The following is a 14,579-nucleotide window of genomic DNA, read 5'->3' on the forward strand; positions in this document are numbered from 1 at the left end:
CAACATCTTTCAGGCATGGAAAAATCAAAGCAGAAGAGTTAAAAGACTTTCACTACTCAGTGGGGGGAGAAAGAAGGATGATTTTTGAAATTACTTTTAAAAGTTTTTCAATCTGTTATTTCCTTTAGGCTTTGATATAGCACTCGACTCACTAATAAGCCAATAAATTTCAGATCAAGGATCCCAAGTCCTGAATCTTTGCCTATAACTCCATAAGGAAAGAGATGGCAGCATCCTTTATTCAGAGTAGAGGAGAAACTGACCTAAGAAGGAACTTTTACCTGGGCAGATACTTAGCCCTCTGTCTATTGCAGTCTCAACTGAAGGCAGCAATTTTTCCCCCCATGGAACATTCAGCAATGTCTGGAGGCATTTTTGGTTGTTAAAACTGAGGGATGCTACTGGTATCTAGTGGTTACAGGCCAGAGATACTGGTAAGCATTCTACAATGCACAGAAAATAATTATCCATTCCAAAAAACAGTGCCAAGGTTGAGAAACCCTGTTCTATTACTACTAAGGATATATCTCCTAATCTCTAGGACTCAAAGGGAGAAAAATGTCTTTAGTATCATGGACTTAAACTTAGAGCACATTTTCCATTCCAAAAAACAGTGCCAAGGTTAAGAAACCCTGTTTTATTACTACTACTAAGGATATAACTCCTAATCTCTAGGACTCAAGGGAGAAAAATCTGTTTTTAGTATCATGGATTTAAACTTAGAGCACATTTTCTTCATCAAAACTAAGTAATAAATGGTAGTGAGCTTCAGCAGCACATGATAATATGCATTTACATACTTATATAAATATAGTGGCAAAACAGTGTTTTAGGACTTTGAATAAAAAAGTATATTCAGGGTTTCAAATAACTCATAGAAACACTTATAAAAACCTTGCATTCAACTCATTTAACAAATGTTTACTGAACAACTTCTACATCATACACTGTGATAGATACTGAGAATTCAACAATGAATCTTTACCTTCATGAAGCTTACAGTACTGAAAATTTCTTTTAGTCGTTATTTAACAAATAATTATTAAATACTTAATAGATGTCAGTTCTCTGGGTAAATGTGAATACAGTATAGTTCCTGTCGTAGAGGGGCACATAATCCAGCAATGGAATGATAATGACATGTAAGCAAGAGACTGTAAAGCAAAGTAGTATGCATATTCAGCATCTCTGAAGGTCTTTTTTTCCCCTCTTTATTTAGAAACTAAGAAAATAATATTGAGTATTTTCAAATTGCAATGGAAGTAGCAGGTATTATAGAAATTTGGCATACTCTGGCCAGACGCAGTGGCTCATGCCTGTAATCCCAGCACTTTGGGAGGCCAAGGCAGCCAGATGACGAGGTCAAGAGATAGAGACCATCATGACCAACATGGTGAAACCCCATCTCTACTAAAAATACACAAATTAGCTGGGGGTGGGGGTGCACACCTGTAGTCCCAGCTACTCGGGAGGCTGAGGCAGGGGAATCGCTTGAACCCGGGAGGTGGAGGTTGCAGTGAGCAAAGATCGCACTGCTTGCACTCCAGCCTGGTGACAGAGCAAGACTCTTGTCTCAAAAAAAGAAATAAATCTGGCATACTCTCTTTTTTAAAATTTGTCCTCCTGCTTTTTTCATGTAAGTCTATTGGGACAAAACTATGCCTTATGTATCCTCTTTTTTAAATCAAGGCTATTATAAAAGATTATGAAAGAGTTTAATTTAAACTAAATATATGTCATTCTATTCTCCTCTTACCTGTGTTGTGATATGTATCTACCCATCCGCCATCACCATCATCTTCTTCAATGATAGCTTCCAATTCATCTGAATATTCCATCTGTTTGCACCGCTTATAGCACGGCACTATAAAAAAAAAGGTAAATACAGTAACTAGCACATAATCTGCTAACCATAAATCCATTAGAAAGAAGAGCTTAGTCCATAAAATAGGGTGTTTATACCACCAAAATACTAAATGAATATTTCACTTTTAAAGGTGATGAAGAGTTATATTCAGCTCACAGACACATAATTATTTGGCTACATTTACCTTTTCCTAAATTGCTTTGTCAGAAGACAAGTAGAAAAGCTCTATTGGGAATGTTCTATGCATTCCTTTAAAACGATGGTCTGTGAAGAACAGCAGGCCGATGTCAGAGATATCATTGTTCAATTTCAGTCTAATGAATAATAATACCTTATTTTAATGGCTTTACCCTCAGAACATGGAGCTATCAGCTTTCATACTCAGTGGTGGTAAAAGTGACCTCTTGTTTTCAAGGCTAAAGTAACTTTCAATATAAATTTTATAATTCATATTTAAGTTCCAGTTATTCACAATGGATAAAACAGTTTAAAATTCACCAACCTTCTGATTTTTACTTCTTTATACCACACTGGTAAGTTGTTCATACAGCAAATGTGTCAATTAACAGGTATTATTATTCATAAGCCTAAGATTGGGTAATTATATGGTAAAAGCATTATGGTATAAAGTCAACAAATTGCTTTTTAATCTCCTGATTTTTATTTTAAACAATCAGGATATAAATTATCAGCCTTTGTAAAAAGAAATATGCTGTAGAAAAGAAAAAACTGCTGTTTTGTACACTTTATTTTCCCTTTCCTATAATAAGTAAATTGGAACAGAAATCAATGTACTGTTTTGTGATTAGTTAGGAACTATAACAACCTTTTGATGTTGTTTTTAAATTTAACTTAATAAATAAAACACTACCTGTTTCAGCCAGGTGTGGTGGCTCACGCCTGTAATCCCAGCACTTTGGGAGGCCAAGGTGGGCAGGTCACCTGAGGTCAGGAGCTCGAGACCAGCCTGACCAACATGGCAAAACCCTGTCTCTACTAAAAATACAAAAATTAGCCAGGCGTGGTGGCAGGCCTGTAATCCCAACTACTTAGGAGGCTGAGGCAGGAGAATCGCTTGAACCTGTGAGCCGAAATCATGCCATTGCACTCTAGCCTGGGCAACAAAGTGAGACTCTGTCTCAAAACAACCAAAAAAAAAAAAAAAAAAAAAAAACCACTACCTGTTTCAAAATATTTTTGTGTCCTTCAATGACACAATGGATAATAACATCGTCAGCTCTGAGCTTTTAGATGTCATAGGTAGTATAAATTTCATTTTCCATACAAAATTTCAGTCTAAAGAAGATTAAAATCAAATACCTAGAAAGATTATGATGAAGCCAACTTCAAAAAAATCCACTTAGAAGTCTAACTTTCCTTAGGGCCCTCTTCCTTCGTATCTTGACAACTATATGTTTTTGGCAAAAAGAAATAACAGAAAGAGGAGATAAAACTAAGGAAAAAATTTTCAAGCAATAGAAAAACCGAGAGCTTCATTTTAATATACCTCTGTGCAAAATTTATTAATATATGCAACATAATTCTTACCATTTTTGGTTACCAAAAATTGTTTGCCTGTTGGTAGGTATGCCTTCACTTTCAATTCTTCCCCTGTAGCCCTTTAAAAACAGTGAAAAGCACCAAAATACAAAATATATTTTAATAGGCAAATATAGAGCAGAAACTATTGCATATAAATCTCAAAATGATATAATCTATACTTCTTAGCAAATTGGTTTAAAATTGATTTGGGAAGGACTCCATTAAGTAATATATGTCAGGGCATGGAAAAAAGCGCAACAATAATCTAAGTGCAATATACTAAGAGATGCAGATAGACCCAAGAGAATTTGGATTAAATATTAGACGAAAAAGGTAGAATAATATAGAACTATTAAGCAACTATTATGTTTGCCTCTAAACAACAATAAAATATGCTGCTCCTCAGTGAGCTGTAGCCCACTGTATAATCTCTCACATTTTTAATCCTAAAGTACTGCTGCTCATCTTGAGAACAAGAAAAGGCAGAAAAAAAAGCTGCATGACATTATGTAACAATGTAGGTGGCTGGCAAAATCCCTGTTCCTATCACTGGATTAAAATCAGAATTAAGAGACAAAAGATGCTTTGAATCATAAAATGACAATATTAATAATTCTTGAAAACAAAAAACCCTTTTATTGAGTGCTCATTAAGTATAGAATTTAAGTCTCCAACATGTTATTTTCAATTAGTCTTCATAACTCTGAACAGTAGAAAATATAAATATCCCATTTTATAGTTAAGTAAACTAAAGATTAAACAGATCAAGTTGCTTATGATCACAAAACTAGGTGGGAAAGCAAGGATCAACGCCAAGTGACTTCAGGGCTCCTACTCTTAAACACTGCTCCCTCTGTGGGTCCAGAGCCAACTATCTACATTTCTGAGCTGCTCTGGCACCTCTTCTTAAGAATTTGTGGGTCATCTGAAAACGGTGAGAGGTGGAGTGGTATGTGGTGTCTTTCACACATATGAGCATAAATTTGGAGTTCTACTGCCTTTTCAAGCTTCAGTCTAAAGTTCAAACCATAGATCTGGGCACAAGGTAAAGTCAGGAAATGCCCTAATTATTATTTGACAGCCTTCTAGACTTCTTTTGACTAGTCCCAAGTGTCAAATTCAACAATGTCATGGCAACACCCGAAGTTCTGAGGGAAGAGTTAAAATAAGGTCATGATAGCCCTTGTGCACGTGAAGGCATAAGCATGGAAATAACCTGTCTCTAGTGCTGATTTAAAATGAATTTTTCCTTTGGCCCAGCAATTTAGCCAAAAGTGTGGACACTGAAGTGGGGTATAATTGAGTTCTAAGTTACAATAAAAGTATTTAAATCACTCTAATTCATAAAATGGAATAAAACTACTAGTACCTGCTAAAAAGATCCTGTCCATATATACAAGCCCCTACAACAATGCTATAAATCAAATACCTAAACTACTTAATTAAGCTGGTAGAACAAAGCAATCTCAATGAAGAAAATGCTTATCATATTGAAAAAAATCCTGAATCAGTTATTTTCACAAAATGAATACTACTGTAAACCTCATTTCCCTATTTGACTTGAAATACATATAAATTATAGACCAGAACCTAGCTAAATATAGTTTTAACAGAAAATCTGGAATACAGAAAAAAAAAAAAACACCTTTATTAAATCAGAGAGCTTCTATGACATGAACTTAATTTTAAATATAGAACAAAAAAACACATGTAGGAGAGAAAAATACATAAAAACAAACATGAAACTTTAGTCTTTTGGTACATAAATAATGCCCTACAGAATAAAGAGTAATTGAAAAAAGCAGTGACAACTGTTTCAGCTACACGGTAAGTATTAAAATGCAGGAGAATAACAGGCCACAGATGAAAGACAGTTTCAAGCTCTTTAGATATTAAGAAAAACATTATCAATTGGAAACTTATTATAGAATTCCTACCCCCAGTCAAAACTATACCTTTCAACTACAATTGAAAAAAAATTTTTAAGAAAAAAGATACATTAAGTTGAAGCACCTATATACAAACAAGGTGATAATTCCAAACAATTCTAGTTTAAATAAAAGTTCTGCCAATATTGGGATCATTTTTTCAGCTACCAACAGGGAGTCTTTATCATGAGTACTTGGAAGTAATAAAACGTTGTTATTATTCAGAATATTTTAAAATATAGATTGTGAAAACTGCTAAATTGCTTAAAGTACTTTAGTAATTAAAATAAAAGCTATTGAAAAAAAGTAAAGCCTCTTAAAAGCAGATTTATAGTGAAGGCCTTAATTGGTATCATAAACCTTTCTTTTAGCTTTAGCTAGTTTCCTAAAGATGGAGCATACTTTTGAACCTAACAGAAAATGTTTATGTCTTATATTTTAAAGAACATAAAACTGCAAAATCTCTGCATTTATTAATGCCACGAACATGTTCAATAAATTTTGTTAATTTGAAAAAAAAAAAAAAACCTGTTCAATTTTTTTTTTTTTTTTGAGACGGGAGCCTCACACTGTCGCCCAGGCTGGAGTGCAGTGGCACAATCTCTGGCTCACTGCAAGCTCCGCCTCCCAGGTTCACGCCAGTCTCCTGCCTCAGCCTCCCAAGTAGCTGGGACTACAGACGCCCGCCACCATGCCCAGCTAATTTTTTGTATTTTTAGAGATGGGTTTCACCATGTTAGCCAGGATGGTCGCCATCTCCTGACCTCGTGATCTGCCCGCCTCAGCCTCCCAAAGTGCTGGGATTACAGGCTTGAGCCACCGCACCCCGCCAAAAACCTGATCAAATTTTATTAAACTATTTATTATTCAAAGAACCAGGTCAGACTTAGATACCATAAAGAAAAGAAATAATAGTAAAGGAAGTAAATGCATTTTTCTCAAGTAAGTCCATCATATTGTGCTAACATAGCAAAATAACATAGGTATAACACCCACTTGTTCTTCCTTTATTTTGAGTATCACTGGGGGCATTGTTTAACAGAAAAATCTGCTGGGGGGAAAGTTAAACTGGTCATTCTAATTTTCATCCATTAACCTATTTTGCAAATTGCTATAATTCTGAAGCCATGCATTTTACTAATTTTCTATTCTTTACTCAGTATTACTTACCATTGCCATGTTGGACAGTGGTGGACTAGGTGATCTCCAGCTGCCACAAACTATTCAGGATTTAGAAGTAATATGAAAAAAAGGAAAAAGAAAAATCAAACATCACTTAATGTGCAAGGTGGCAAAATACCAAACTGATGGCACTAGGTAACACTGAAATCCAGTAAGCAATAAAAATATAAACAGCACCAAAGCTGCTCTGCCAGCCTCAAGATTTATTTTTGATTATGACTAAACTGCAATGTTTTCTAATGTCCATAAAAAAAGTCAAATTAATCTTGGAAGAAAAAACATCAAGTGCTGTTTTTTAAAAATTGTTTTTATAATTGGATTAAGTAATGCCAAAAGCAGTATCATGAAACTGATAAAGATAAGGCTATCAGATTTAAATTGTCAAAATCCATTTTAAGGATACAAACATGTAGACACATTCTTGCCAATGACTGAAAATACAATAAAAATCTGAAAAAAATTACTAAATAGATACAAGTCTATAATGTAAGTCTACTTTATTATATCACAGGGCATACTTCTTCTTCTTCCTCTTTTATTATTTTTAAAAATTTAAGTAATTTTGAAAGCTTTTTTGCACTTCTAAAAGAGAAATGCAGCACCAAAACAATGGGAAAAAGTTAGAAGCTTTTTGGTCTCACTCTGAAAACACCTACAAAATTAACAAATTGAATTGTCTAACAAACCTTAGACTTCCTAAGCGGGCTGAATATTGTACAAGTTTTTGTTTTTCTTCAGAAATAAAAACCAGATTCAGGGAGATAAACTTTAACCATTTGAGAATTATCAGTTTACACGAACATGAGCTGATCTTACTGGCGAACAGAAATCCTACTTATTTCTGAGGGCAGAAAATTTAAGTCCGTTAAGCATAACTGCAGTGTCCCAACTCAAGCAGGATGGGCATTATCAGACCTCTGAGCCCAAGCTAAGCCATCATATACCCTGTGACCTGCATGTATACATCTAGATGGCCTGAAGCAACTGAAGATCCACAAAAAGAAGTGAAAATAGCCTTAATTGATGACATTGCACCATTGTGATGTTTCTGTCCCACCCTAACTGATCAATGTACTTTGTAATCTCCCCTACCCTTAAGATGGTTCTTTGTAACCTCCCTCACCCTTAAGAAAGTTCTTTGTAATTCTCCCCACCCTTAAGAATGTATTTGGTGCCATCTACCCCATGCCCGCAAAACATTGCTCCTAACTCCACTGCCTATCCCAAAATCTATAAGAACTAATGATAATCTCACCACCCTTTGCTCTTTTTGGACTCAGCCTGCCTGCGCCCAGGTGAAATAAACAGCCTTGTTGCTCACACAAAGCCTGTTTGGTGGGCTCTACACACGGACGCGCGTGACACGCGTATACTTGCTAAATTACTTCTGTTTCGCAACAGCTCTAGCTTAAAATCTTGTATTGTTCATGGGTTTATTACACAGCAAAAAATTACAAAATATTTAATCTCTAATATCTTTCTGAGAAAGTATGTCTACATAAAATACTCTAGTTTAATTTGAGCATATAATTCTAATCAAATAAGAATTCTAAGAATAACCTCTTTTAAGATGAAACATTAACAAGATATAGCAACTGGATTCCTGACAGAAACTTTACGTTTCTGTTCTTTTACTTCAAATAATCTTATTAAACAGCCTAAGACAAAAACCAAAATAAAAACAATAGTCTCTTCCCCAAATTTTGAGCACTTCGAGGTCATTGCAACCAGATGCTACATTTAGCTCTGTGGTTATCAGGAACTCATTTATTACCATTAAAAGTAATAATTTAACTAAATGAAAGCAAAATAATTAAAAATAAAAAATTCTTTCATTGTATTGCCTTGAGGTAACAAGACTAACATTTTATCTCATAGTCTCTATAGCAGCTTCTATTTAAAAAGAAGAACACTAGGAGGCAAGAAAAATGAAAAACAAAAAACAAAAAACAAAAACAAAAAAGAACAAAAAACAAAAAAAAAACAAAAAAACCACAGACTTGCACTGATAATGAATACATGTGTACATCTGCCCTCATTAGCAATGGCCATCACAACTTGCTTCATGTGTTCAAATGATACAAGATTCAAATTTCTAAATGATCAATATTGATTGCAATAGCTTTCTCTTAGAGACTAAAAATGTTCTCTTGTGATCTTTATTATCAGTATATAATACTGACTAACTCCAACAAGAATCAATATTTACATCTTGGTGAGCAATTCCATTCCTCAAGCTAACCTCAATTAATAGTATTCTGCTTAAGTCATACATACATCCAACATTAGCTTTTCCTTTTTTTTTTTGACAATACAGTATCAGATACTAGCTGCCTCTCTTTTTAAGCACAATACTGCCACACCTCTGAACGAAAACAAAAAGATAGCTGATGTCTGGCAGAAACTCAGAAACAGCAAGAGGAAACAAACGAACAAATCAACTCAGTATATAATATTTACACAAAGCAAATGATGCCTTCCCATTTCCTCCCCCAGGCTCATTCTACTCTAACTCAATCCTGTAATTGTGCTCTATCCCAATCCTGCATTATGTGCTAGACACCCAGCTGGGCTAATTTGGCCTTGGATTTTTTTTAGAGAGGAAAATTCATAAATTGATTGATGTTTTAATTAAGTGTAACAGTTATTTATTCTAGGACGAATTCCTGTTTTGAAACTGCTTAATTCTATCCAATGACCACAGACTTTGCATCTCTAACTGCAACTATCTATTCAACAATTAGTCATCTTCACAGAGGAAATAAAACCAAAGAGTGCAAGAACAGCATACTTTCATCTCCACTCTTGATTTCAGATAAAGAGCCATGTTCAAATTACACCTCTGTTTGGCAAGAATGTTAATGATATCCTTAAAATCAAAACTTAGTTTTACTTGGCATTTGAGGTAATAAAACCTAAGGCAGAACAGGATCTTTACAGAATGTCTAGCCCACAACCGTTATTTCATAGATGAGGAAACATGAAGCCGCGGCAGGGATAGTTTAACTGATTTCCTCATTAGGAGAAATTACAGAAATAGGTCTAGAAGGCAGGTCTCCTAGGTTATTTCCATACTACCATGTGTCTTCACCAAAAATAAAAGACAATTTTAGGTAAAAGATTAGTTACGCAAACTACTTTTTTTTGTTGTTTTTTCAGACGGAGTCTCCTTCTATCGCCCAGGCTGGATGGAGTGCAGCGGCGCCATCTCGGCTCACTGCAAGCTCCGCCTCCCGGGTTCACGCCATTCTCCTTCCTCAGCCTCCTGACTAGCTGAGACTACAGGTGCCCACCATCACGCCCGGCTAATTTTTTGTATTTTTAGTAGAGACGGGGTTTCGCCCTGTTATCCTCGTGATCCGCCTGCCTGGGCCTCCTAAAGTGTTGGGATTACAGGCGTGAGCCACCGCGCCCAGCACACAAACCATTCTTAAAACTCACAAGGGGCCGGGCGCAGTGGCTCACGCCTGTAATCCCGAGGCAGGCGGATCACGAGGTCAAGGGATCGGGACCATTCTGGCCAACATGGTGAAACCCCGTCTCTACTAAAAGTACAAAACTTACCTGGGCATGGTGGCCCTCACCTGTATTCCCAGCTACTCGGGAGGCTGAGGCAGGAGAATTGCTTGAACCCGGGAGGCAGAGGCTGCAGTGAGCCAAGATCGTGCTACCGCGCTCCAGCCTGGCGACAGAGGGAGACTCTGTCTCAAAAAAAAAAAAAAAAAAAAAAACCCACAAAGATTTGTAACTAGACAAATTCCATCACAACTGAAAATTGAAAGATCAGTTAATTCTCTAGCTCCACACCTTGGACCTTAACAACAGCAAGCCTTATCACACAATAAGGATTAAAATGTTTCTTTCAAAACAGTGAATAAAGTTCTATTGCCAAAAAGAGGTGTTTTCATTGGCAGAAAAAAAAAATTCAAGCTTAAATTGTCTTTTATTAAGAACAACGTAAGTCTGATAAAACCATAATTATTCATAAAATTGAAGCCTGAAAAGGTTTTTAGCCCAATATTTACTTCTCCAGGGACAACAAAATAGAACTCTTAAGAGAAAACAATATCTAAGTAGTAAGCAAAGTTTTCCAATGAAAAACATGAAAACTCACATTTGATGTAAACAGAACCAGGACACCACAGACACTACAAAGCTTACTGCACAGCTCAATATAACACCAATACAAGTCAAGGATAAGTGACATAGGACTCGTTTTGATCCCTTCTTTCACCCTCATTTCTCAATAAAGAGGAACTACAGAGAAATATGAGAAGTGGCAAATTGACGGGGAAGTTACATCTTTTCTTCTATGGGAAGTAGAAATTCCCATAAATCACAGTCATAAAACCTAATTTTACTCAAATCAAAATTAAAGTTCAAGATGTTTTCTTATGAAGCAGAAAAGCCACCTAGTTTGTTATTATTGTAAAATAAAAAGGCTTCAGTATATCTTCAGCACTCACCTCTTCTGGGGTAATTACACCTGTTTCCTTAAACTTTGATTCCTAAAAAAAGCAGAAAGAAAAACAATATTTTATCATGTTTCACTATCAATTAAATATATTTTGGGGGCAATTATTTGCCTGGTGTCCTTCTAGGCAATAGAGCACATACAAAAAAATTAGTCTATCTATCTAATCTATAATCTATCTAATCTACCTATCTACCTACCTCACTGGTATCTATCTACATCTATCTATCTGTTTCACTCACTGGTAATGACCACAGGAATATACAAGTCTAATGTAGGAAACAGACATGAAAATAATTATAATACTATCGGATCAGTGCTATAATAGAGTAAATCTCTATGTAGAAACTTTTTTTTTTTTTTTTTTTTTTAAGATGGAGTTTCGCTCCTGTTGCCCAGGCTGGAGTGCAATGGTGCCATCTCGGCTCACGGCAACCTCCACCTCCCAGGTTCAAGCGATTCTCCTGCCTCAGTCTCCCGAGTAGCTGGGATTACAGGCATGCGCCACCACGCCCGGCTAATTTTTGCATTGTTAGTAGAGACGGGGTTTCTCCATGTTGGTCAGGCTGGTCTCGAACTCCCAACCTCAGGTGATCTGCCTGCCTCAGCCTCCCAAAGTGCTGGGATTACAGGCGTGAGGCACCGCGCCCAGCCAAGCTCTATGTACAAACATTCTAAGATTTAAATAAAAATAAAGCCTTACAGTGATTCTGTGAAATGAACAAATATCTTTATTTTACAGCACAGCAAAAATGTTTTAAAGATGTTTAGACATCTTACAATTCAGCCAGTCTTATTTAAACTGAATGTTAGAAACCAAATCTAGAAATTATTTAGCATTTTCCCCTAATTCTCATCTCCACCAAGATACTGACACACTATTCTCTAAATTTTTCTAAACTTTAAGTTATATGTAAGATTTTCTGGTAGAGTCTACAAAAATGAAAACACTCATTTATAAACATTATTCATTCAACAAATGTTTACTATGTGCCAGACACTATTTGAGGCAGTGGGGATATTTAGGGGTGAATAACATAAATACAAATTTATTCTTACCCTCATAAGGAGTTTCAACTCCAGTTGAGGAAGAAAAGCCAAATGGTAATGAATAACATACCATAAAGAAAAATGAAGCTGAGAGGAATCTGTGGGTGGCTGGGGAGAGATGGCTATTTAAAATAGAATGGTAAGAGAACAAAGACTTCACTGAATAATGACTTAAAAACCTTAAGGAAAGGAATATGCCATAAGGCTGTTAAGTGCAAAGCGCGTTTCAGACAGAGGGAATAGCACATGCAAAGCCCCGAACCAAGAGTGTGCTTAACGGAATAATAAAGAGATCAGGTTAGCTTAAGCAAGAGCAGTCAGGGGATGGAGCAGATGAGATTGGGGCCTCTACCAATTAAGCAGAACCTTAGAGATGATTGTAAGAACTTCAGTGTTTACTGCATGTACATGCTCCAAACAAAAAATGATTTTTCTTAATTTTTACTTGCTAGGAGAAGGCTATTACTTATTTCCTGAGGATTTTGTTTTTTCTCCTTGCCCTCCCTAGCAGGAAACTGTAAGGATTCTCTCTGTAAACAACAGTTTGCACAGGAGTATCAAGAAGATGGTCATTCATTCTTTCATTTTTACTAAAGACATATACCACACATACTGACATGCCAACAGTTCCTTTTCAGTTTGGTAAGCAACTACGATGGACTCCTGAAAACATAATTCGACATCATACATTTTATATTTAATTTGGGCAGTCTCTTGCTCCTCTCTCCCAGAAACTAAAAAGTTGTAACAATGGTGTATTATTAAAATACTGTATACCTAGGTAGATATATTCTGAAAAGTTAACATAATATGTAAAAACATTTGATTCAAATGTGAAAATTATTTTCCAATCTTAGTTTGACTGAATAATCTTAAAATGACTTTCACAGTAAACAAATGTAAGGAAAGCAACAGTTGAAATTCTCATTTATAATCGCTGGTTTCTTACTTGGCCAATAAGTTATTCTTTTAAAAGGAGTTTTACAAAACGTATTTTAAAAAGTATAGACCTAGTACTTCCCTTTGTCATGGAAAGGGAGCAAAGCAAAACTCTCCACTATTTTTAGCATATTAGGGTATTTCACCCCCACACTGAGATTGGTACATTCTAACTGAAAGCTTAAGAACAACTAGAAAAAAAAAACAAAAACTAAGCAAGAACTTCCCATTAATTTACTATTCTTGCTCACTTTTCAGAAAGCAAAAATGAAGTTACAACAAAACACTCCAAAAGAGTTATAAAAGAAAAACTTGAAGGCAGTTGTAGAAATTTACCTTTGAAAAAAAAAAATCAATCACTACTGTAACAGCTAATGTGTCACAATTTTTTACTTAAAAAATGCTGTACTTAAAAAATGCCAATATATTTTAAAAAATTATACAGCCAGGAGGGTCAAACCGTGCCTCGTTATCACTAATAACCAGCTACGGCTATCTGAAAAGCTTGGGAAAAAGGTTTTGCTCGTTAGATGGGTTCAAGGTTACTGAATGAGATAATGTTGCCAATTTCACCTAGTTCCTCTGAAATCTAAACGAGTTGGGATCCCAGTCACAACTTCCCCACTACAGCGGACTTTCTATGAAACTTACAGGAAAAGTGACCTCACCTCAGGTCTCTTTTGACCTCTATGTCAAACACTAAATTCATTTTTTAAAGAGAAGCAAAATCCTTGCTTAAAAAGGCTAAAAGACTTCCAGTGTTTGGATTTAACGTTCTTCAATCTACTCAGCTGCCGAACACCCTTCCAACCCGACCGCGCAGAGTTATGACGGATGAAGGCAGGAACACGCAAAGAGCGTCGCTCCAAGTTTACCCCTGAGGAGTCAGAAAGCCCTAACGAACAGCCGGTTAAGACTACGGGTGGGGGCTGCACGTTTCCCTGTGTCCCGAGCCCTACCGCCTTCCTACACCTTGCCCCGCCGGAGAAAGCGGGGACTCCTGCGGCGCCTGGTGCCTGAAGAGTCGAGCATGTGCCTGACAGCCCCTGGCAACCCCGGCCTGGCTTACCTTGAGGACCGGGGTCAGGTACTCAGCCACTTCCAGTGCCTTTCCCTTCACAGTATTAATCACATTCTGCATCCTGGGGCCGGAGTAGCGGCCGGCCCCGCGACGGGATGTAAAGTGCAGCCGGGTCAGGGGCCGGGGAGTCAGAAAATGTCCTCGCTGCCACCGACTCGCACCAGCACCCGGCTGGCGGCACCCGAGGGGACGGGACGCGACGCGACGGGACGGGACGGGCGGGACGAGGGGGCGGGGCGGCAAGCACCGCGCGCGAAGACGGGGTGCGCGATCCTCGCGCCCCAGGCAGCCCGCGACGGACCGGACCCAGCTGTCACCCAACCGCGAGGGAGGGCAGCGGGGCCGAAGGGAGACCTGAGGTGAGAAGCGGACGCACACGCACCCCTCGCCCTCTCGGGAGCTGTCTTTCCTCGCTTTGCTTCACTGGCGCCCCTTCCGGCTTCCCTTCCTTCTCACTCACTTGCCGTAGCTGCGCCGCCACCGGGGCCTCACGTGACAGTGGACTCTCCCGGCACG

The 14,579-nt window shown here is 37.4% G+C and overlaps 1 protein-coding gene across 2 annotated transcripts in view; it reads right to left on the reverse strand.

Annotated features, from left to right (window-relative positions):
• The window catches only part of ATG3 (autophagy related 3), a 28,905-nt gene extending 14,330 nt beyond the window's left edge, over positions 1 to 14,575 (reverse strand). Inside the window, exons 1-5 of one of the 2 annotated variants that reach the window (XM_063661630.1) lie at positions 14,052 to 14,575; positions 10,986 to 11,027; positions 6,508 to 6,557; positions 3,416 to 3,486; positions 1,757 to 1,864 (exon numbers count right to left, since the gene is read on the reverse strand). In XM_063661630.1, coding sequence (XP_063517700.1) covers positions 1,757 to 1,864; positions 3,416 to 3,486; positions 6,508 to 6,557; positions 10,986 to 11,027; positions 14,052 to 14,123 — 343 coding nt within the window. In that variant the 5' untranslated portion in view covers positions 14,124 to 14,575. The remainder of the gene's footprint in view (positions 1 to 1,756; positions 1,865 to 3,415; positions 3,487 to 6,507; positions 6,558 to 10,985; positions 11,028 to 14,051) is intronic. The other variant, XM_054480021.2, reaches the window with a different exon arrangement.
• Between the last annotated feature and the right edge of the window lie 4 nt (positions 14,576 to 14,579).

The sequence above is a fragment of the Pongo pygmaeus genome, chromosome 2, assembly GCF_028885625.2.
Source record: "Pongo pygmaeus isolate AG05252 chromosome 2, NHGRI_mPonPyg2-v2.0_pri, whole genome shotgun sequence".
NCBI lineage: Eukaryota > Metazoa > Chordata > Mammalia > Primates > Hominidae > Pongo > Pongo pygmaeus.